This window comes from Gastrolobium bilobum, unplaced genomic scaffold (genome assembly GCF_033153095.1).
Source record: "Gastrolobium bilobum isolate Gb01-03AN ecotype WA unplaced genomic scaffold, APGP_CSIRO_Gbil_v1 utg909, whole genome shotgun sequence".
Lineage (NCBI taxonomy): Eukaryota > Viridiplantae > Streptophyta > Magnoliopsida > Fabales > Fabaceae > Gastrolobium > Gastrolobium bilobum.
In genome coordinates, this window is record NW_026895707.1 from 497,618 (window position 1) to 521,395 (window position 23,778).

General features: G+C 34.7%; 3 protein-coding genes across 3 annotated transcripts; all 3 read right to left on the reverse strand.

The window, feature by feature from the left end:
- Positions 1–1,016: 1,016 nt before the first annotated feature.
- Positions 1,017–1,775, reverse strand: LOC133293585 (NDR1/HIN1-like protein 6). Its single transcript, XM_061492179.1, has one exon. It carries the CDS (start codon positions 1,773–1,775, stop codon positions 1,017–1,019), a length of 759 nt encoding a protein of 252 aa, XP_061348163.1.
- Positions 1,776–13,833: 12,058 nt separating this feature from the next.
- On the reverse strand, positions 13,834–16,364 carry LOC133292752 (uncharacterized protein At1g65710-like). The gene is made up of 2 exons (XM_061491206.1): positions 15,249–16,364; positions 13,834–15,113 (listed from the first exon to the last, which is right to left on the reverse strand). Exons 1-2 carry the CDS (start codon positions 16,362–16,364, stop codon positions 14,142–14,144), a joined length of 2,088 nt encoding a protein of 695 aa, XP_061347190.1. The 3' UTR covers positions 13,834–14,141.
- A 4,173-nt stretch (positions 16,365–20,537) lies between these two features.
- Positions 20,538–21,737, reverse strand: LOC133293472 (deoxyuridine 5'-triphosphate nucleotidohydrolase-like). The gene is made up of 3 exons (XM_061492057.1): positions 21,335–21,737; positions 21,162–21,253; positions 20,538–21,051 (listed from the first exon to the last, which is right to left on the reverse strand). Exons 1-3 carry the CDS (start codon positions 21,652–21,654, stop codon positions 20,807–20,809), a joined length of 657 nt encoding a protein of 218 aa, XP_061348041.1. The 5' UTR covers positions 21,655–21,737; the 3' UTR covers positions 20,538–20,806.
- Positions 21,738–23,778: the final 2,041 nt, after the last annotated feature.

Here is a 23,778-nt window from a genome sequence, read left to right on the forward strand (position 1 = left end):
TTGGTTACATTAAACTCCTAACATCAAGATCAGTTGTTATAATTAATTATCACTGATTTGAGAAATCAATTTAAATGTGCTATATACCTAAACTTGGCTTGATTGGCTGGGAAATAATTATAAAGGGAACAAGATCCTCTCATATTAAAAATTTTGTATCTATCTTTTTTTTATTAATGAAAATTGGATCAGCTTATTTAATGCATGTGAAGAGAAAGATAAACACAAAAATTTTATCATCAGATAATTCATTCCCATTATAAAGAATGAAAACGAGAAAGTGACTTCTCAAATTCTTGGACATTTGAGTTAGGGAAGCTAAAACAAGGAGTAAAAGATAAGATTATAAAATTTATTGGCGTGCTTTTAGATAGTTTTATTTAGTAATATTACAAACCTTTGTTTAAAAGTTTCTCTGCGTTATTAGTTAGTGATTCTATTGCAATCAAAATAACACTATATATTATTTTACTTCTATTAAACCCAACTCAGATACAACAGTAACTAGGTAACTAACTATAAAAATTTCCGTTCCTTATTATATCAATTTTCACTTTTTCCACCCTTCCCAAACAAGATTTGAATTACGTAACCTGCAAGTAACTACGACAGGAATCAGAAGATGGAAAGGACTCAGGGAAGCAGGCGAAAGCCAGTTAAGTCGTTAAATCAACTATATATGTTCAACCAAATACTCTATTTATACTTTGTCCTAAAGTTGATTACACCAATAAATCATCCTTACAAATTTTTATAAAGAAAAGTTTAATAATACTTGGTATTAAGCATATACAATAACAATATATGCTATATATATATATAATATGTGAGCAGAGAAGTAGCTGAAAAAACAGCATCAAAGTACAAGAACTGTATCTGAAAGAGCTGGTGGAAAGGATATTCCATCTCAATAGAAATCTCGATCAGAAACCATAAAATAAAATAAAAAAAATGAATAGCAATTGGTATGTATATATTATGCTATATATAAGGATGAATATCATGAACTAATGAATTCATAGCCTAAACCTGAACTTACATTTACTGCTCCGAATTCTAATAGAACTATTAGCATTAAGGTTATCCACTACGATCCTGCACCTAACCCTGAACGTGATTTTAAACAGTTTCAACTTGCCAAGCTTAATCCTCACAGGCTGTTTGACCTTGAGACTGAGTGGAACATAACCCGCTTGTTGAAGCTGTTGCAGCAGATTATTCTGCAAGCCAGTTGCATTCTGTGTTTGCCCTGAAAGAGGGATACTGAGGACAGTAGTGTTGCGGTGACCCTGGTAGAATTTTGGCAAAGCACCTTCACATAGTTTTGTGTCATTGTACCAACCACTTAAGTGGCTTCCACCTCTATAGTCTATTCCAATCTTCTTGTTTGGGTTTCTAGCAATAATTGTCAAGTTGAAAGTAACAGATAGGCTGTTGTTTTGAGAAATATCAAACTGGCTAACACTCAGTTCATCCACAGAGTATTTTGGAATCTTTGGTCTGAGCACAAGGAATAGTATCCCAATGGTGATGCCAATGGCCACAATCAGAATCAGCAATATGCTTACCATCCAACACAGGAACCTGCAGCAGCAGCTTCTTCTTTTCTTTGGTGGCTTCACATTCACAGGTAAAGTGCTTTGTGGGGGAGGAGGAGGAGGATGCACCCCATTTTCAGGATCACCATTATCAGATTTAGACACCAAAGGTGCTGAAGGTTGGTTTGGTGCCTCAACATCATCATGGATAGGATGGACTTTTGGATGATCTGCCATCTTTGGTTTAAGAAAGAAATATTGCAGTTGTTGATTCCTTTTTCCCCTTTTGGTTTCTCTGCTATGTTAATATACATATATGTGTATATATAGGTGGTTAAGAGGAACATGTTTGATTGGAGCAAGGAATGGCCTATAAGAAGGGTTGAAGGTTCACAATGTTGACTTGAATGGCTCAAAATGTTGGTATATTTAAGGTCAATCACATGTCATACGCAGGCACAATATTCAATATTCGTGTCTTCCTTCCTAGTCCCTAGATATGCTGCCTTATAAAGCCGCCGAAGCTTCATTCTTCTTGCTTTTTCATTATTCAAGGGTCTTGTTTAATGCTTGTGTCTGTGAGCATGACGTACTCCGTTATGTTATGCTTTCTAGACCACCTTCACTTTTCTTTTGTACGTTCAACTATTTAGCCACATAAAATATTATTTTCGTTCGATATTGCTTTCTTACACTCATGTATTTCGTATGTAATAGCATATACTTTTTTTTAAAAAAAAAAAAAATAGTTAATCTATTATAACGTGAGATTAATAGCTATGTTGTTAAAAGGTGTGACAAGAGGTATATAAAAATGTGAACGAATATCGTTATTTAATAATTTATCATAATTGAAGTAGCAATAAAACAATTACTCTTTTATGTTATTATGTTATAAAGAATAAACCTTTTAAATAAATAGTACGTTAAATCTGGCATTAAATAAAAAACTGAACTCAAATAAGGTGATTGGTTTATGTCTTCGCTTTTTCTGCTTACTTACTGAAGATAAGTTATCTGCAGTAAGCCAATACGACGTCGTTTTAGGACGAAAATCATAGTGTTTTTGTAATTTTAATTTATTTCAGGGTTATAATAGTCTTTATATTTATAATTTTTTAAAATTTTAATACTAAAACGACGTCGTTTTGAGAATAAATGCAGATAACTTATCTGCATTAACTGCAGAAACTTTTTTTCCCTTGGTTTATTGCATTATTACTTTTTTTTTAGAGTTACACTCTACAATTCAAAACAAAAAGGATTTTGTCTGAATAAATTAGATTAAAAAATAATTGTTTGACAAAATAATGATCGAACTGCTCACCCATTTGAAAATCAACAAATATATATTACGAATAATTTTATTGAAAAAATTGATAAAAAGGAAGTTTTTTTTTTATTGTAATGGTATCTATATATTTCATACGGTACAATATTATTTTATAGAGCTTTGTTATATCTTCGGAAGATATGTCCTTCTCGTAGTATTAAATGAAAAAATATATATGTTTATTATTAAAAAATTAAAAATTATTTATTTAATAATTTAGATAATTAGTTAATTAGTAGAATTTATAATTTTTTTATTTTTTATTTCACATAAAGGAAGGAGTTTAAATTAAAGGGAATAATAATAGTCAATGCCTCGTTTGAAAAAAAAAAACATTTATTAATTTATTATGCGAAGGAATTCCTGGTTTAGGAGCCATTACTGAATGAAAATGACTGAAGGAGCAGCGTGGGTTCAATGTTCTACAGTTTGAAACGGAACATCACAAAATTTTGATAAATTAATCCCCAAGTCCGTTACCAATATTTTGCATTTTTTTTTTTGAGTGGGTTTGTTATAAATTATAATTTGCATTCTCCTTGCTTCTCTCTGTTAAACTATGGCTTTTTCATCCTTTTACCCCTTATTAATTAATTAATAACTATTTTGCCCCTGATTCGAAACTATTTATCAATCTGCCCCTCTTTAGTTGACTACCTTGCATTTTTAATCGACTAAATGGCCAAAACAGACAAAAAATGGCTGCTGGGAGATTTAGTCGACTAAATCTCCCTATTTAGTCGACTAAATCTTCATATTTTACAAAAAAAAAATAAGTCAGTATGATTTTAATCGATTAAGTAGAGAGATTTAGTCGATTAAATCTCCCAACAACCGTTTAGTCGATTAAAAATGCAAGGTAGTCGATTAAAGAGGGGCAGATTGGTAGATAGTTTCGAATCAGGGGTAAAATAGTTATTAATTAATTAATAAGGGACAAAAGGGTGAAAAAGCCGTTAAACTATAGTTCTAAAGTTTAGCTATCATAGTGTATAATGCATATAAAACTCATCCACAATTTGGTGACTACGTAGGTTAGCAAAAGCATATAAAATATAAACATTAAAAATAAAATAAAAAAAAATACCAAATAGTTAAAAATGAGCCATGCATGCAGCTTCAAACTTATAAAATTTGTCACGCCCTAATCTTAAGCTAATTGGTGAAAATGCATATTATATGTCAGTAATTCTTAAGCTAATGAAGCTTTATAACACAATAACTAAATGTCACACCATAATAACAAATAGTTTTTACAATATCTTTATTGACTTTTAGATATAATATTATACAATTAGTTGATAATCTAAAACATTTTATACTAACAGTTAACTCATTTTTTTTTCCTTAACTATAACAAAAAGGTAGTGTCCCTTTGAAGTCTGGAGTCTCAACAATATGCACGTCTCCTTTTGCTTACAAGTAAGAGGTTTCCATTCATACAAGCAGGTTATAGTTTAGATTTAGAAGGTTATTTGCGTGTTTTATGCTTTTTTCCACCCTCAAGACGTGTCTGTATAAAAGACAAAGTCGTACCCGTTACTTTTAATTATTATTATTATTACAATTTCTAATGAAATGCATGCACAATCAAAGGATGCGCTTTAATTTAATTTGATTTGTTTTTGACTCACCAAATCCAAAGCTATATGCCCTGTGATATCATGGATGCCATCAGCTATATTTTATTTTTGTCATTGTTACTTTGGTGAGGGAGGAGGCCAGGAGGGTACGTTTCAAAGTGCTAATAGAATATTAGATAAAGATAATAAAATAAAATAAGACGATTTTATCCCCCTTTACTTATCAACGTGATACTGTAATGTCACTAGAAAAATAGACACTATAGCAAAATGAATCTACGCATAAATAATTAGGAAAAAAATCCGTTTACAAATATTTTTTATAAATTTTTATAGAATTACATTATATATTTTTGGAAATGTATAATATAATTTTTACAAATTACACTATATATTCATGAAAGTACATAGTGTAACCTAATGCACTTCAGAAAAAAAAATTATAAATATAACGCTTCTCAAATAATTATTATTATAATTATTTTTTTATGTTTCTTTTTTATAACATTAAAGATCCGAATTCAAATAAAAATATCCATAGTGTATTACATCCGTTCACAAATTTTTTTTATAAATTTTTACAAAATTACATTATGTATCTTCAGAAATACATAGTATACTTTTTGTAAATTATGCTATGTATTCATAAAAGTACATAGTGTAATCTAGTGCACTTCAGAAAAAAAATTGTAAATATAACTAGGGATGTGCATGGGTCGAACCAAACCGGATTTTTTGAAAAACTGAACCGAATTGGTTTAAATGGTTCAGTTTGAAAGTAGTTCGGTTCGGTTCGGAAGTAGTTCGGAACCGGTTCAGGTCTACCCTCTTTTGAAAAGAAAAAAAATTAAAAATTTTAAAAATAAACTTTAAAAATTAATTTGGTTCGGTTTGAAAATGGTTTGGTTCGGTTCGGAAACGGTTCGGTTATTAAACCAGTTCTAAAAATTGGTTCGGTTCATGAACTGGATTTTAAAAACCGGTTATTTTATGGGGCGGTTCGGTTCATGGTTCGATCCAATTTGTTGGTTATTTTGCACATCCCTAAATATAACACTCCCCAAATAATTACTATTATAATTATTTTTGTATGTTTCTTTTTTATAACATTAAAGATCCGAATTCAAATAAAAATATCCATGGCTAAATTGCCAACTAGTGCACTCAAGTAAAATAAATCCATTGGACCTTTCAAAGAAGAGCTATAGCCTATATGAACCGTAGAAGTTTCCTAACTCAAGCTCAAAGAAATAAAATAATCTTCCTGTCTCTTTTTTCTTTTTAATGTAATACAACATGGCCACATGGGTATACAAGAATTTTTCATTAGGTTGAAACATGAAAGCCCTCTGGACCAAGCCCAAAGGATCAGGTCGAAATTTGGACCCAAAACTTTGTTTTGCCCAAAGAGTTTAACGAAAAATGAGTTTTTTGGAGGCTCTAGTAAGTTTAAAGATGGTGTAATAATAAATTGTGCACAAGATTACTAACCATTTGAATCCTGTAATTAACATGGTTTTTGGCACAGTGCAAAAGTATTGTTTAGTTCTTAAGATAGTAGGTTTGTGAATCCTATATTTAAAAAGTTGGAAAAAAAAATTCTTCTTAAAACCTGTTCGGAACCGGTTCTAGTTCGAAACCGGTTTGAAACCCGTTCATAAGCGGTTCGCGTCGAACCGATTCCAAACCAATTCCGAAACGGTTTTAACCGAACCGAACCAGTTTCATTTTAAAAAAAAAAACGGTTTCAAGAATCGAATCGGTTTAAACCGGTTCAGTTCGGTTCTTCAAAAAATCCGGTTCGGGTCGACTCATGCCCATCCCTAAATAGCATGGCCCTCTTTTAGTTTATCAACCGAAACTAAAACTTCACCACTTTCTGCCTCTAGAAATTTTGCAGTGTGGATGACCTGACTGAATTGTCTCTACATCATAGGCGGAGTAGGGCTTAAATTTGAGCTATATGTGTATTTATTTTTTTAAATTTTAAATTTTAGTTAATTCATATCATAATATATTTAAATTATATTAAATATAGAACATCTGAGCAGACAGCATTAAGAAAAGTTATAATTTTATTAAATATTTTTAATTTTACTAAAAATAATTTTTTTATTTTATATAAGTGAAAATTAGATACATGACTTAATTATCACGAAAGGAAAATAGCAAACAAGCATCATCAGCACTCTTCTGTGAACAAGTATTCTAGTCACCAAACCCAGGAACCCCATCCATACATTTCATCTCCAGAACCACGAACTGAATACGTTTCCCAATCGTGTGGAAATCCAAACAAGTGAGAACATACCTGTTAAAAGGTATTGAATTTTAAAAAATAAAAATAAACATTGGAAGAAGTAACCTGAGGACATTGGATATTAAGTTAATTAAGAGATTTTTATTTTATTTTAATATAATTTATTCTAGTTAATTTTCTTTCCCTTCAAACAAACAAAAGAGAATTAAAAGCAACTATTCTGTTGGAGAGGGTCCTACTAGCAACGTGGGATTTATTTGTGGAGATAATAAATTCACTTAGCTAAAATACATCTTTGGTTCCTATACCTAAGTTTCATCTGTCTTGACCTTTTTGCTTTTCGAATTCAATACATAAATTGTCCTTAATTAGAAGGCTCCTTACATCAGGGTTATGATTTATTTATTTATTTATCATAAAGCATGTATTATACAAAAATTGCAAAGTTGATTCATTCCAAAAAAGATACATCCGGAGTATTAATTATTAATGTAGTACTTTATAATTTTGGTAACTTTGCTTATGTCACATGTACATTAAGCAATATTCAATTTATAATAACTTTGACATTTATATAAAAATCAATAAAATGTATATGCAATATAATTTATTTTGGTATGATCAATTGCTCATGGGTCGGGGCTTGTGATTATTTAAAGCTCATCCACTTCTATTGCGTTGCGACCAACTACACCGGATTTCTAAATATGATTTATTAGACCCTTTTGCTTCTTTTTTTCAAAAAAAAAAAAAAGACCCTTTGCTTCCTTTCAAATCCATTTTACCCTTTTCCTCTCTCTTTCTCTACCCACCTTTTCCCTCTAGGTAAGTTGGTAACAATGTGAATTTTTTCTCCACGCTCTTCTTCTTCGTCGTTCCCATCCACTTGTGAAATACGGGAGAATTTGATCCGAGCCCTGTTGTTACTCAACCAGATTCGCCCATTTCAATCTATGAAAATGCAAGCGATGAGTTCCATTCTTCAACATCAGTTTATGAAACCACAATCGAAGGGGAAGAGGAGGAGGAAACCTCAACCGACATCTCCCGATTCTCTTTTAGCGATTAATCAACGACAAATGCTGACAAAAATTTTGATCTTTTTTCTCCGTACATCGCACGAGTATTGCAAAAATTTATTTTGGTATGATCAATTGCTCATGGGACGGGGCTTGTGATTATTTTAAGCCCATCCACTTCTATTGCGTTGCGACCAACTACACCGGATTTCTAAATATAATTTTTTAGACCCTTTGCTTCCTTTTTCCAAAAAAACAAAAAAAAGACCTTTTGCTTCCTTTCAAATCCATTTTACCCTTTTCCTCTCTCTCTAACCACATTTTCCCTCTAGGTAAGTTGGTAATAATGGTGAATTTTTTCTCCACCAACTTCTTCTTAGTTGTTCCCATCCACATGTTGAATACGGGAGAATTTGATCCGCGCCCTGATACGAGCCCTGTTGTTACTGAACCAGATTCGCCCATTTCAATATATGAAAATGCAAGCGACGAGTTCCATTCTTCAACATCAGTTTATGAAACAACAACCGAAGGGGAAGGAGAGGAGGAAACCTCAACAGACATCTCTCGATTCTCTTTTAGCGATTAATCAACGACAAATGCTCACAAAAATTTTGATCTTTTTTCTCTGTGCATCGCACGGGTATTGCACTAGTCTAATTTAGTTTGGTATGATCAATTGCACATGGGCCGGAGCTTGTGATTATTTAAAGCCCATCCACTTCTATTGCGTTGCGACCAACTACACCGGATTTTTTAAATATAATTTATTAGACCCATTGCTTCCTTTTTTCAAAAAAAAAAAAAGGACCCTTTGCTTCCTTTTAAATCCATTTTACCCTTTTCCTCTCTCTTTCTCTACCCACCTTTTCCCTCTAGGTAAGTTGGTAACTATGGTGAATTTTTTCTCCACCCTCTTCTTCTTCGTCGTTCCCATCCACTTGTGGAATACGGGAGAATTTGATCTGAGCCCTGTTGTTACAGAACCAGATTCGCCCAATTAAATAGATGAAAATGCAAGCGATGAGTTCCATTCTTCAACATCAGTTTATGAAACCATAACCGAAGGGGAAGGGGAGGAGGAAACCTCAACCAACATCTCCCGATTCTCTTTTAGCGATTAATCAACGACAAATGCTGACAAAAATTTTGATCTTTTTTCACCGTGCATTGCACGGGTATTGCACTAGTATAATTTATTTTGGTATGATCAATTGCTCATGGGCCGGGGCTTGTGATTATTTAAAGCCCATCCACTTCTATTGCGTTGCGACCAACTACACCGGATTTCTAAATATAATTTATTAGACCATTTGCTTCCTTTTTTCAAAAAAAAAAAAATAGATGACCCTTTGCTTTCTTTCAAATCCATTTTACCCTTTTCCTCTCTCTCTCTCTACCCACCTTTTCCTTTCTAGGTAAGTTGGTAACAATGGTGAATTTTTTCTCCACCCTCTTCTTCTTCTTCGTCGTTCCCATCCACTTGTGGAATACGGGAGAATTTGATCTGAGCCCTGTTGTTACTCTACCATATTCGCCCATTTCAATCTATGAAAATGCAAGCGATGAGTTCCATTCTTCAACATCAGTTTATGAAACCACAACCGAAGGGGAAGGGGAGGAGGAAACCTCAACCGACATCTCCCGATTCTCTTTTAGCGATTAATCAACGACAAATGCTGACAAAAATTTTGATCTTTTTTCTCCGTCCATCGCACGGGTATTGCACAAGTATAATTTATTTTGGTATGATCAATTGCTCATGGGCCGGGGCTTGTGATTATTTAAAGCCCATCCACTTCTATTGCGTTGCGACCAACTACACCGGATTTCTAAATATAATTTATTAGACCCTTTGCTTCCTTTTTTCAAAAAAAAAAAAAAGAAGACCCTTTGCTTCCTTTCAAATCCATTCTACCCTTTTCCTCTCTCTCTCTCTACCCACCTTTTCCCTCTAGGTAAGTTGGTAACAATGGTGAATTTTTTCTCCACCCTCTTCTTCTTCGTCGTTCCTATCAACTTTGGAATAAGGGAGAATTTGATCTGAGCCCTGACCCGAGCCCTGTTGTTACTGAACCAGATTCGCCCATTTCAATCTATGAAAATGCAAGCGATGAGTTTCATTCTTCAACATCAGTTTATGAAACTACAACCGAAGGGGCAGGGGAGTAGGAAACCTCAATCGACATCTCCTGATTCTGTTTTAGCGATTAATCAACGACAAATGCTGACAAAATTTTTGATCTTTTTTCTCCGTGCATCGCACGAGTATTGCACTAGTTTTATATTTATATACAACGATGTGTCAATTAATTGGTTAGTTTTAAAATTTTCATCTGCCTTGATGGGTCTAGAACCGTGCCCGCAAATTAAAAAAAAATTATTAAATTTTCTTAAAACATCAACTAAACAATTTTTAAAAGGGAAGTTATATTTATTAACTTGTTTTCTTACCATCTATTATTATTATTAATTTTGTTATGGTTAAATCAAAATAAAATATCTAGCTCTCTTACTTATTTTTTTTAAGTGATGATTTATTTTTTATTTAACAATAATAAAATTGGTTGCAAGAGCAGACAAAAGAAAAACCTACCAATGAGAAAACCAGCCATGGCCGCAACGAGAATTGTAATGTTCTTCAGCATTATTACGTGTGTAAAGGGTATGAATGTTACGTGGCTAGCAAAGTTTAGAGAGAGAAAAGGAACGATAATAGGAAAAGTTGAAAGACTGTACATGAATTATTAATACCACAACTAATCCTAAGCACAACGTAACTAACTAAGAAAAAGGAATGGATCCTCTCATGTCATGTGGGGCAATCACAACCATATATGGGTGAGTTAATGGTGATAAGGGAGGAGAGAGAAAAAATATAAGGATAAGAAGTTACACAATCATCATCGTTGATTTAATTATTAATGGTTAAGATCCTTCCACATGACATGATCATGTTAAATTACACATGAGATGATCCATTTCCCTAAGAAAGAGAAAGAAGTATGACGAAGAAAAGGTTGGTTTCCAAAACATTCCTTGACCTTCCTCTCACGTGAATAATAACGGTCAGCCAACCGGTCTGATATTGACTCATTGAGTCTACCACGTGTTGCTCTCCTATTTGCTAAAGTGTTCTTTGTGTGTTTTTTTCTTCTATTTTTTTACAGATTTACTTCGTTTCCGTTTGATATTTTTTCTCCGTGCATCGCACGGGTATTGCACTTGTTTCATATTTATATACAACAATGTGTCAATTAATTGGTTAGTTTTAAAAAATTTATCAGCCTTGATGGGTCTAGAATCGTGCCCGCAAATTATAAAAAATTATTAAATTTTCTTAAAACATCAACTAAATAATTTTTAAAAGGGAAGTTATATTTATTACCTTCTTTTCTTACCATCTATTATTACTATTAATTTTGTTATGGTTAAATCAAAATAAAATATCTAACTCTCTTACTTAATTTTTTTAAGTGATGATTTATTTTTGGGATTGTGTTTTCTAAAGTTACTTTAGATAACTTTATCTAATGTTCACTGAAACGACGTCGTTTTGAGGCAGAAATCATGGTATTTTTGTAATTTTAATTTATTTCAAGGTTATAATAGTCTTTATCATTCTAGTTTTTTTATTTTTTAACCCCAAAACGACGTCGTTTTGATGAACATTAGATAAAGTTATCTAAAGTATCATTAGATACTTTTTTCCCTTTATTTTTTATTTAACAATAATAAAATTGGTTGCAAGAGCAGACAAAGGAAAAGCCTACCAATTAGAAAACCAGCCATGGTCGCAACAAGAATTGTAATGTTCTTCGACATTATTACGTGTGTAAAGGGTATGAATTTTACGTGGTTAGCAGAGTTCAGATAGAGAAAAGGAACGATAATAGGAAAAGTTGAAAGATTGTGCATGAATTATTAATACCACAACTAATCTTAAGCACAACGTAACTAACTAAGAAAGAGAAAGAAGTATGACGAAGAAACAAGGTTGGTTTCCAAAACATTCCTTGACCTTCCTCTCACGTGAATAATAACGGTCGGCCAACCGGTCTGACATTGACCCATTGAGTCTAACATGTGTTGCTCTCCTATTTGCTAAAGTGTTCTTTGTTTTTTTTTTCTTCTATTTCTTACAGATTTACTTCGCTTCCGCATTCTCACTAACCCAATAGAAATCGATAATTCGAATAAAAGTATGTGATAGATGACTTATCTATTCTTAAAGGAAAAAAAAAACCAAAAATAAAGCTAAAAAGCTCTACCGATAAACATATCGTATTTAGATTTTTTTGTCACAACTCCTGTAAGGGAAAATAATTGCCACCTAACTCGAGTCACTTCAGCAATTCTTTTATCATTAATACCAAATGAATCCTACTTACTTTTTATCAATATAAATGGAAATAAACTTGTCATTTCCAACAATGAAACGTTTGCCAAAAGTAAGAATATGAAATGACATTTGAAATTAGGATTCTTCCCTTTTTACATTTTCAACAATAAAAATGAGCATTATTTTAATTAAATAAAATTTAAAAGGAGAACTCATAAATATAATCGGATAAGAAATTAATTTATCATCTTGACATTTACCGATTGTGTCATTCTAAATTGACAGAAATAATTAAGCAAATCGGAAGTAACATCAACAAATCTGGCAAAAAAATTAATTTATTGCTTTTTTAATAAAAAAAATTATAAATAAGTAGTCGTTTTGAAATTAATTACAAAAATATAGCACTCAAACATGTCCACATGAGGCGACACCCCCACATGGGGCATGACCTACAGGGCAAACACACCCAAGATGGGAAAAAGAAGAGAGGGGGGATGAAGAGGAAAATGAACTAAAAAAGAACCATCTGGAACATAGGAATAACAACAAGTCTAACCTCCACCATGCATATAGATTTTCTACATTTCGTTCTAAGGCACACCGTCCGTCAATCTATATCCTAATCCATTAAGTCTTGCTTTACTACGTAAGTTTCGGTCTACCTCTACCTCTTTCTTTGTGTTGAGCTCTTGGTAACAAACTTTTGTTCTTGCGGGAGCATCCAGGGACCTTCTCATTATGTGCCCAAACCACCTCAGTCTATGTTCTCTCATCTTTTCAGCCACTGGTAGTACTCTTATATTTCGTCGAATATCTTCATTTCTCATCTTATCCATCGTCGTATAACCACACATTCATCCACCTTAACATCCTCATCTCTGCTACTCTCATTTTATGTTCATGTTGCATATGTGTTGGTCAACATTCAGCTCCATATAGCATTGCAGGTCTTACTGTCATCCACTCTGCTCTGATTATATGATTTACATCCTCATCAATCTCTCTTGACCAAGTAGGTGCACGGGATCTTGATCTTCATCTTTTGCTAGAGAAAACTCACACTTCAAATACTCAATCTTACAGAGTTATAACTCATTTCCAACAACATAAGAAAAATTTTTCCCATAAAATAAGACGATTTTACCCCCCTCCTTTACTTATCAACGTGATCCTGTAATGTTACTAGAAAAATAGACACGATAGCAAAATGAATAGGCTCCACATAAATAATTACTATTATAATAATTTTTGTATGTTTCTTTTTAATAACATTCGAGATCCGAATTCAAATAAAAATATCCATAGCTATATAGCCAACTAGATGAACTGTAGATGAAACAAATACATTGGACCTTTCAAAGAAGAGCTAGATGAACTGTAGAAGTTTCCTAACTCAAGCTCAAAGAAATAAAATAATTTTCCTGTCTCTTTTTTCTTTTTAACGTAATACAACATGGCCAAATGGGTATCTTAGTCTTTTTCATTGGGTTGAAACATGAAAGCCCTCTCGACCAAGCCCAAAGGATCAGGTCGAAATTTGGACCCAAAACTTAGTTTTGCCCAAAAAGTTTAACGAAAAATGATTCTTTTGGAGGTTCTAGTCTTTTTTTTCTTGTTTTAGTCTCGTGTGTATTGCATTACATTATTTATATCAAAGTTCCCTTTCATCCTCTCGTTAGAAAGAAAATCTTGGCAGCTTTTCGTTTAGAAAAAAGGTTAAAAGATGAGGGAAAGCAATACAAATGTTAAGATGAAGAGGCATGCTTGTTATGGGATTTGAGCAATTACTTGTTTTTCCCCGTGGAGAGACTCTCTTTGTATGTTTGTATTGAACGAGAGTTGATACAAATAGAGTTTGAAAATGATTGATCTTCCTGTTCATTCGAAGAAATGAAAGCATAATATCATAATGGCCACACAATTGCAGAATGGGGAAAAGAACAAAGATTATGAGATCATCATAAATTGGCCTTAAACGAGAAACGGTTGCAAGTATGCAACAACTCCAAACAGAAGGAGGAATGTCAAACTCATTGACTTTGATGTATCTATCAGCATCACATCTATGTTGATGCAGCAGCTGTGACCACAGGCAACGTGTGAATACCTTTACTGGAACCAAGCCTGCCACGCCCTATCCCACCGCTATGCTGATGATCACACTCTCTCCCTTTGCTGTTCAATGTCTTCTTCCTGGTAGCTTCAGCCATGTCAGATGACAAACTAGCTTCCAAGCCTAAAGAACTTTTCTGACCCTCCTCTCTGGAATTCGATCTTGAAGTCCAGCAATCTGTTGAGTCAGCAGAACTGGGTTCCCCTGAAGAAGAAGAAGAAATAGCCCAGTGCTGTTGTCCACTACTGACAATGAAGCTGTTGCTTCCTGAAGACTCTTGGTCCTCCATGTCTACCCCACAAAGTGAACCGCCCCTTTTAACTGTCACATACTTGTGTAAGCTTGGCTCCATCACATCATCACAAACAACTACCTCAGATTCTACAAATGGATCCTTGGTATCTTGCACCCTCTTTCCATAATGATTGTACTCATTTCTACTAGAATTAGATTGGTAAGTGGGTGGACTTCTCCTGTCCTCAGAGAAATTTGAGCTGGTGGTGGAGTTGAGATCAGCAACAGCTTCGAGGATAGAGCAAGCTTTGGTGAGACAAGCTGGGAGAGAAATAGAAGGTGGTTGTGTGCACTTTTGATGGAAGTTGTGGATGTCTTCAAGCAGTAGTGAGGTATACGATTGTGTAGGATTCAACAGAGCTTCAGGATTGATGTCTAAGTCTCTGGATCGCCTAGAAGATCTGCTTCTTGTTAATGTTTGGGGTTTAAGGTTGTTATCAACCCCTGATGGAACCACTGTCTTCACAACAGCATTATCAGGCACCGAAGACAGTAGTACCTTGATCTCTTCCTCTTGTTGCTCCTTTCTCTTGCAATTTACACTCACACCCTTCTTCCCCATCGCAGCTCTGCTGCTGCTGCTGCTCCTGTTTTTGTTGTTGTCGTTCACAGTATCAACATTTGGTTTCTGCAGTGGGGATGACAAAACATCATCTCATCTCATCTCATCACATCACATCACATCACATTAATGATCAAAAAGACAAAACATAAAAGAAAAATAGATTCTTTCCAGGTGGGGGAGAAATTAAAGTGATTTTACCTGAATAGATTCTTCTGGTTGAATCTCCTTGTGGGGTTTGTTTTGCACATTGTTGGTGTTTGATTGTGGATAAGCAAGGGAGTTAGGATCAAGGTCACTGAGCGGGTTTCTTCTGTAAGGAGATTGTTCAGCTTTCCTTAAAGAGTTATTGCGGCTAAGGGATTGTTCAGCTCTTGCAGGGGATTGAGAACGTGGTGACGCTGCACTCCTTGAACCACCATCACCAACATTTCTCTTAACCGTGATCCTCTTTATGCCTGTGGCTGCTGCAGATTCTCCATTGTTACTCTTATCCATAACCAGTGATGAAACAGTGGCAGGAACAGATACCATTTTTCCAGGCCTAGAACTTGTGTTGTTGCTTGCATTGGCATTGGCATTGGCATTAGTCTCGGATGATCTTCTTCCGGGAGATCTACTCACTCTCCTCTCTCTGCTGCTGGATCGTTGTTGCTGTTCTCTTTCGCTTTCCCTGCTTGGGGTTCTTCTCCTTCCCTGAGAAGGAGATTGACGGTGCCGCTGGCGGTGTTGGTGGTGGTGGCTTTTATCTGCATCACATTCTTCACTATTGTCAGTGGCATTGGCTCTCTTGTGGTCATCATCAGCAGAAATAGCATCCTTGTCACAGTGATCAAAATCGTAACTTGTCTTGGAACCCGAGTACTTTCTCCCACGCTCACCAGAAGCAGAAGAAGAAGAAGCAGCTTTTCCAGAAGAGCTTCTGCTGAGCCTCCCGCACTGAATGAGAATTGCATCGACCTCTTCTTTGGTGCAGCTTGAAGTCCTCACACCCACGGTACCCATCCCCATCTTTGGTGTGGATGGTGCAATCTTGTTACCCATTGATTCATCGGCGAAAGGTGGGGTTTTGGAATTTCTTTCTCTATCATCATGGCTCTTCCTATGTTTGATGATGAATATCTCTTTCTTCACTTGACATTCATCTCCTCCTTTTCCTTTTACTACTACTTGTGCGTCTTGTTTCTCTTGCACTGTCTTCTTCTTCGGGTTCACTTCTGGCTGTGTGGGGGGTTTGGACGCGTTAACAGTGACACCATTCCCCTGGGAATGGGAGGAGGTAGAGGACCCTTTCTTCTTGCTCAAGCAGGCACCCATGGGATTGGATTGTGGTGTGGCCTAAACACACACAAAAAAATGGATGGAAGGTAAAATAATATGAAGAAAGGAGTAGAGAGTGGAGGAACAGAGAAAAAGGGAGATTTGAATTTCAATCAGATAAGATAAGAAAGGCTGTGGAAGTGGGAACGTTCCCCAATAGATACTTTTTTTATTATTATTGAAGAAAAACTTTTTAACTTTTGAGATTTAATGATGGAGAGAGAGAGAGAGAGAGGAAAATATTCAAATTTGGAGAATAAGGCGGGCTAGGCTACACTGCAAGTAGCTCAGCTACATAAAGAAATAAGATCCGTTGGAGCCTCGGAGGAGGAGATTATTGTGTTCAGGGACCACCATTCTTTAGGTGAATCTTTAGTGTAAATAGAGGAGTAAAATAGGAAAATGGAAAAAATGACAAGAGTAAAAAAAGGGAAAAAAAAAATTAATGATATGAAAGGGAACATCATATCATTAAATGGTCTTAAATCATTAAAAAATATTTTCCGTTGGAGATTCATGTTGTGTTGTCCTCTCTGACTTTCTGACTCCAATAAAGTCACCAGTTTCAATTTCATAACCCTTATTATAAATTAACTAATTTATGTGCCACAAAAATTGGATCTTTCTGTTTGTCTTCCTCCGTATTCTCTCAGCGTTCAAACTTGCACAACGGCTAAATTCGTTTGGATCAACAAAAAAGTAAAGTTTTAAAAATTGCGATGGTTAAAAAAATCAGCAACGGCTATATGCGTTTGAATTTTATCCATGTTGGTATTCTAATAGAATGTTCACACTTACCAACAACCCACATGGAAAGAATTTACGAGCATATGTCCTTGAGGTCAGTCTTGGACTCTAACCATAGTCCATAACCAACCAACCAACCACAGCAGAGTACAATACAACTACTACAAGAGCGAGAGAGGACAGTCAAACTCCTCTCATACAAGTTTCAAATCTAAAAACTAAGAGATAGGATACTTTGATATTAATGTCAAATTTTAAGTTTGACACAAAAAGATCAATGGTGTCACATGCTTACAAATCAGAGTCGTTGATCTTTTTGGATGTAACGGCTCTCAGATAAGGTGTCAAATTTCAAATTTGACACTTATGTCAAAGGATCGAGCTAATACAAGTTTCAAATCTAATACAAGTGTACAAATATAAACCCTGTATCATCTCTGCTACCAATAAATAACAATAACTTGTTGAAAGTTTTCCATCTTGTTTTTTGTCCCAAAAATTTCAAAAAGACCTTTCTATTGATGAATTTTTGTTAATTAATAAAAATAAATGAAGCTACAGATGTAACGTTTTTATATTGAAAATAATTTCGAACAGTTAAGCTATTGCTTACTGTTTCTACTTTCGCCTTTTTTTTTCATTCTTAATTTCCTACTTTCTATTTGCCACCATGGCAAGAACAGTGAAGCATTCTATGGCAAGCTAAACCAGTTCAAGCCTGTTTAATCAGTGCACAGTCTCCAGTTTGTCATAACTTGACATAAGAAATCATTACATACAAAAACAAGAATAAGGAAGCTCAAAGATCCCTCTATCCTTGGCAATACTAACGAAGGCATTCTATGGAAAGATGAACCACTTGACCCCATTCTTTGAGAGACTCCATGAATCCAAACATCAAATACCAAGAACTTTGGTCTAAAGTTTAGCATTGCAATAGCAGGCAACCTTGAGTCTTGTCCAGCACGTAGTTGGTATTTTGTCAATCAAAATTGTGATCCACCTTAAAACCAGAGATTTAAGTCTTATCCAATCAGAAATTGGAGTGCTAAGCTGTGTCACCAATTTTTCTTGGTTGGTACTTTATTACTTCAAATTTGAGGTGGCCGGGACCGATTCTACTTTGGATGCAGGCATATCTGCTGTTACAGCAGATTGAGACATGGCTGATGCTGAAAGAGCTCAATATTGAGGAGTAACCACATAACTAGCAGGTGCAGCAGGCCCTGATGCTGAGGGCATAAAAATTGGGTAAGAAGATTCAGGAGAAAAGACAGCTTGGTTACTATGTGAATTTGGTTACGTGAATTCATGGTCTAGAAAGTTTTTTTTGCATTGCATATTTCTAAGAAAATATCAAAAGACAATTGTTACAAGCAGAAGTTATGGAAGAAGTTCAAGGTTAGTTTTTGTTTGATGGCATAAGTTCAAGACCAAAACCAAAATGTTGCATTCTGAGCATAACAACAAGCACTATTTCATGAAAGGGATTTCTTCAGAGTCAAACCCACAAGGCCACACCCATCTTGACTGAATTCCCTACAACTATCTGGCCCATACATTTGATCGGGGGTGCTAGATTCGCATTTCTTGAACACCACACTCCACTCAACCTTGATTAATCCCAATTACCAATCCAACACTTATCCTAACAAATAAGTATTCCTGTAAAAATAAATAATACTAACGAAGAAGGCTAAGAGAATATTTGATTATAAATTAGTAGCATCTTCCATTAGAAGCAAAAAGTACAATTTTCCCCCATCGCTATTTTCAAAGCACGGAATAGTTACACGAAGGACAACATACCCTGTGTAATAAATAGAAATTTTTGAAAAGATTTTATATTTTTGCTAAAACTAGACTTTGTCGAAGAGAAATGAAATGCCGAACAGGGAAGGCAGGAATCCAACAAACAAAATCCAGCAAAGAGAACCAAAACTAATAGAAAGAAACTAGAGGTTTAAATATCTTTATTTCTGACATGCCTCACACTTTAGATTAATCTCAGAACCGGCTCAAAAAGTTGAAACTTGTGGGAATAGTGAGGGAGCCGAGTCAACCGATTCAGCTCAAAGGTAATTAAGGTAAGATAACTTCAAAAAAAAAAAAAAAGACACCAGTTTACAGAGCTAGAAAGTAATTTACAGGAATTTATGAAATTGATCAAACAGCTTCTGGTTTGCTGGTTTGGAAAGATTCAAATTCAGGAACACGAGGCAGAAAGGGAGTGTGTGAAAATAATGCAAAAATATTTTATTCAAGCTCTGAGACGTAACATTAAGGAAATTCGGATTCGGGTTTGACAAACCATAGTTCTTGCCAAACAAATTAATTGCACTCTTGCAATTTTAAAATTTCAGATCATTTTTAATAAATGCAGCCTTCTTCAACAAGTACATATCACACCTGCCAGTTTATTCCTTTGTGGATTATGGATGATTGCTTAATTGGCATGAGGAACATTATTCAAACACAAAAAAATCCTTCAGAGTTAGTTTCACCATCATAGCTTTTTTTGAAAGTTTGGGAGCATGTACCAAAAGAAAGCTGTCATCTGAGACACGAACTATTTTTGCAGAAAGTAAACTATCCAGTGCGGATAAGGTCAATGAATTCCTGATATATGTACAGCAAGGTTGTGACTACGGTTATCCATTAAAACGCAGCAGATAATCCCACTCCATCGCCAATCCAAAAGATAATATTTATATTCCAATGTACAGCACGAAAATCCATAGTTATCAGCTCAATCATGCATCATAAGTCTCTCACATAGCAACAAGCAACACTTTTTGATACATAAACATACACTAAAGAGATTACAGTACACATAAAGGCCCTGGCCATGCAGCTCTATTAACCCAATTTTCATCAGTGAAGGCTAAAATAGAACTCAGATAGATATAGAAGCAGCGGTTGTACTGTTATCATATATGAACCAGACACTTTCCCCCCATTTTATACCACAGGCAAAACTAGCTATAAAAATGTAAATGTGAGAATACAAGCGCTGTAAAGCAATTTCTAATTGGTTCCTGTTGGAGCTGACCCTCATAAAATGTGGAGGGCCTAATACAGTTTCCAACTCCGACATGTTTATTTCGAGCTTCCAAAGGTGAAGCAACAAACAAAATCAATTCAAAACACATTCACTTGCGTTGGATGCCAAACGTTGCCCATTATTCCCGTCAGTATTAAATGGAGAGAATTCTAATTTTAGATCTTTCAATCTCCGTTTCAGAATTTCAATTTTCCCAGTTTACAGCACCAATAAACATAAAAACACCAAAGAAATGGAAATTGCATAATTCTAATGCACGCCAAAAAAATATATAAATATTAATGTATAATCCGATTATTAGATCTCTTTCCACCACTTCCTAATCCATGCATATTACTACCAACAAAATTTGACACCAGAAAGCCGACCAAATTTTCCTGTATAATTTCTTTTTCACAGCAAATTCCTTTCAACCAAATATTACCACACAAGTTTGGAATAGGAAAAGCACTAAACATGAAATGGGGCAAGAGAAGTTTGATTGATAAAAGCAATGATGATTTCATTCGTTTATCAGCCCTAACAATAGGTGGGAAAAAGTAGAAACACGCCCACCATCGGTTTTTTCTTCACATCCCTTAAACCCTAACTAAGCATACTACATAACATCAGAACACCGAAACCCCAATCAAACACCGGTAGATCCAAAGCCACCTTCACCTCTGAGAGTGGAATCCAAATCATCAACCTCAGCAACATCCGGTGTGAGGATCTGCTCGATGATGAGCTGCGCTATCCTATCTCCAAGCTTCACCTCAAAATCAACATCGGAATGATTGAACAGGATCACCCCAACCGGACCCCTGTAATCAGCGTCGATCACCCCCGCACCCACGTCGATCGAATGCTTCCACGCCAACCCCGACCGCGGAGCTACAAAACCCCCAAAAATCCCCAAATCAACACTATACATTAAAAAAATTTAAAAAAAGAATAAACAATTAACAACGAAACAATAAAAAAAGAAACAAACAATTAATTACCAACGCGAGCATAGGTCCCTTGTGGAATAGAAATGCTGATATCAGTAGCCACCAGAGCCTTCCCTCTCGCTGGCACCTTCGTCTCCACCGCACTGCCAATATTAATCGAAATAAATAAATTGATTTAACTCCATGCTATATACATGTACACAGAGAGAGAGAGAGGGTTATACCTAGAGAGATCGTAACCAGCAGAGAGAGGGGAAGCCCTAGAGGGCAAAATGGCTTTGTCCGAGAGTTTCTTCACTCGGAGAAGAGGAGTGTCGGCAGAAACGTCACCGTTCTTGTGGATCTTAGGGATTTTGGGCGAAGGCTCTTGAATCTCGGGGCCGTTGTTGGCGTGTGACTCTGGTTGGGCCATTCTGAGAACGTGCTTATGCTTGTGTGCGCCAAGGGAAAACGAGAATGGTGATAAGGGAAATAAGAAAGGAGGGTAGGTTTTATATAGAGGGACAATATCCAATGCAATCCTGGCGCCAAAATTTCCCGCCATTTTTCCGGTAGGATTTGGAATTGGATCACTAAGAATGTACCAATGTACAATGCTGCACTGCAGCGTCAGTTGAGTTGAGGAGACAGATCTGGGTCTGTTTGATTTCAATTCTCAGAAACAGTTTTTAAAATAAAAAAGCAAAAAAATCTGTTTGGAAATGATTCTTTTGCAAAAGAGTAAATATTCTTTTTGGTCCTGGCAATATCTACGAAATCTTTTTTAGTCCTAGCAATAAAAAAGGACTAAATTGGTCCCAACAGTACGTAAAAAGAGCCACGTTAGTGACGGAGGAGTTGACATAAGAACTAATGTGGCCCTTTTTCATAATTTTAGGGACCAATTTGGTCCATTTTTATTGTCAGAGACTAAAAAAGATTTCGTAGATATTATCAGGGACCAAAAAGGGTATTTACTCTTTGCAAATTGCTTCTCAAAACAATGATTCTTTTTCAGTTTTAAAAACCAAAAAACAAAAACAACCTGGCGATGTTCTCCCATGGAGTTTTTGCTTTTTTTTTTTGTTTAGGCGGTGACAACTTTGTAAATTTCAAGATTCATTAATGGCAATTTCGTAAATTCAGAAGCAAAAACAATTACTTTATGGTGGCATTTTTGTAATTCTAAAACTTCATTAATGAAATTTTTATAAATAACTACAACTTCTTTATAACTTTAATTTAACTACACTCAAACAAGTTTTTTTGTTTTTTTTACTCTCAAAATCAGTTTTTAAAATTCATATTCAAAACAGTTTTTGAAAACAAAAAAATTAAAACACTTTCAAACACACCCAGAGTCTTCAATTCAATAATATTCCATAACTCTCAATTTTTTTCTTTTTTTAAAAAAGTAAAGGAAAAATATTTTTTGAAAAAGTTATAAAACCCATGAGATGGTCCACTCAAGGAGACACCGCAACCGCAACGTAAGAAGGGTATGTTTTAGGGGTGTTCATCAACGATTCAAACCGCAGTGACCAAATCGAAAAACCGATAACTGAATAAATCGAAAATCAAAAATAAAAAAAAAATCGTAAATTTTAAATGGATTGGATCAGTTTTGGGAGGGGTTGATGAAAACCGATCCAATCCAAACCGATCCAATATATTAATTTCTCACTACCTACTTGGGTCTTTCCCCAATCATAGCCCAAAAATTTATAAACCCAAGGCCCCTTAATCCATCAACTAAACTCAAGAAAAAATCTAGTAACATCTCATTAACAAAATTATACCTTTGTAGAACTTCATATCTCATTGCCAAAAAAAAAAATTATATTATAGTTTACTAATGCTTTTGTATTTCAAAAAAAAAAAAAAAGAATTACAAAGTCAATATATACAAAAGATGTTATTTGCACAAAAATCATGAAATAAATTTTAGGATTTTCTAAAAATCAAAAACCGATTCAATACAAACTGGAAAAAATTGGATTGGATCGGATCGGATTTGAAAAAAAATCCAAACCGAATGTATGATATGATCAAAACGAAGGGATTGGATCGCATAATTTTTGCTTTCAAAACCGATCCAATCCAGACCGCGAACACCCCTAGTATGCTTGGCTTTCATGGAATTTCGATTGTATGTATTTAGACAATTTTAATCTTATATTTTGTTCAGCATATCACTTCTATTTTTAAAATGTAATTAAATACCCCAAACTCTAATAATAATATCAAGAATAAATTTTTAGTATTACTGTTGTACTCAAGTGGGTACAACATTTTTTCACTTTTTGGAAAAAAAATTACCACCTTTCAATTTTTTTTTTCTCGTCACATTGCATTTTTTTTCAAAAGTAAAAAATGTTGCACCCACCTAGATATAACAGTAGTATTAAAAATTTACCTCAATATCAGATGAAGTGGAGGGTGTTTGTTGGAAAACGAAGCGAGCAAGTCATTTTGGCCCTTATATTTTCACATTTGCTATTTTGCTAATGACATTTTATTTTTTCCGGAGGCATCATATGCTCTGTTAGATAATATCAATCATGTGGTGCCCCAGCTCTTTTTCTGTGAAGCCACTTGCCAAATAACCAACAAACAAAACACAATATTTTATTCTTAAAATATATAAATCGTGGGAGAAGAGATTTTATCGAGAATAAATTCACAAAAT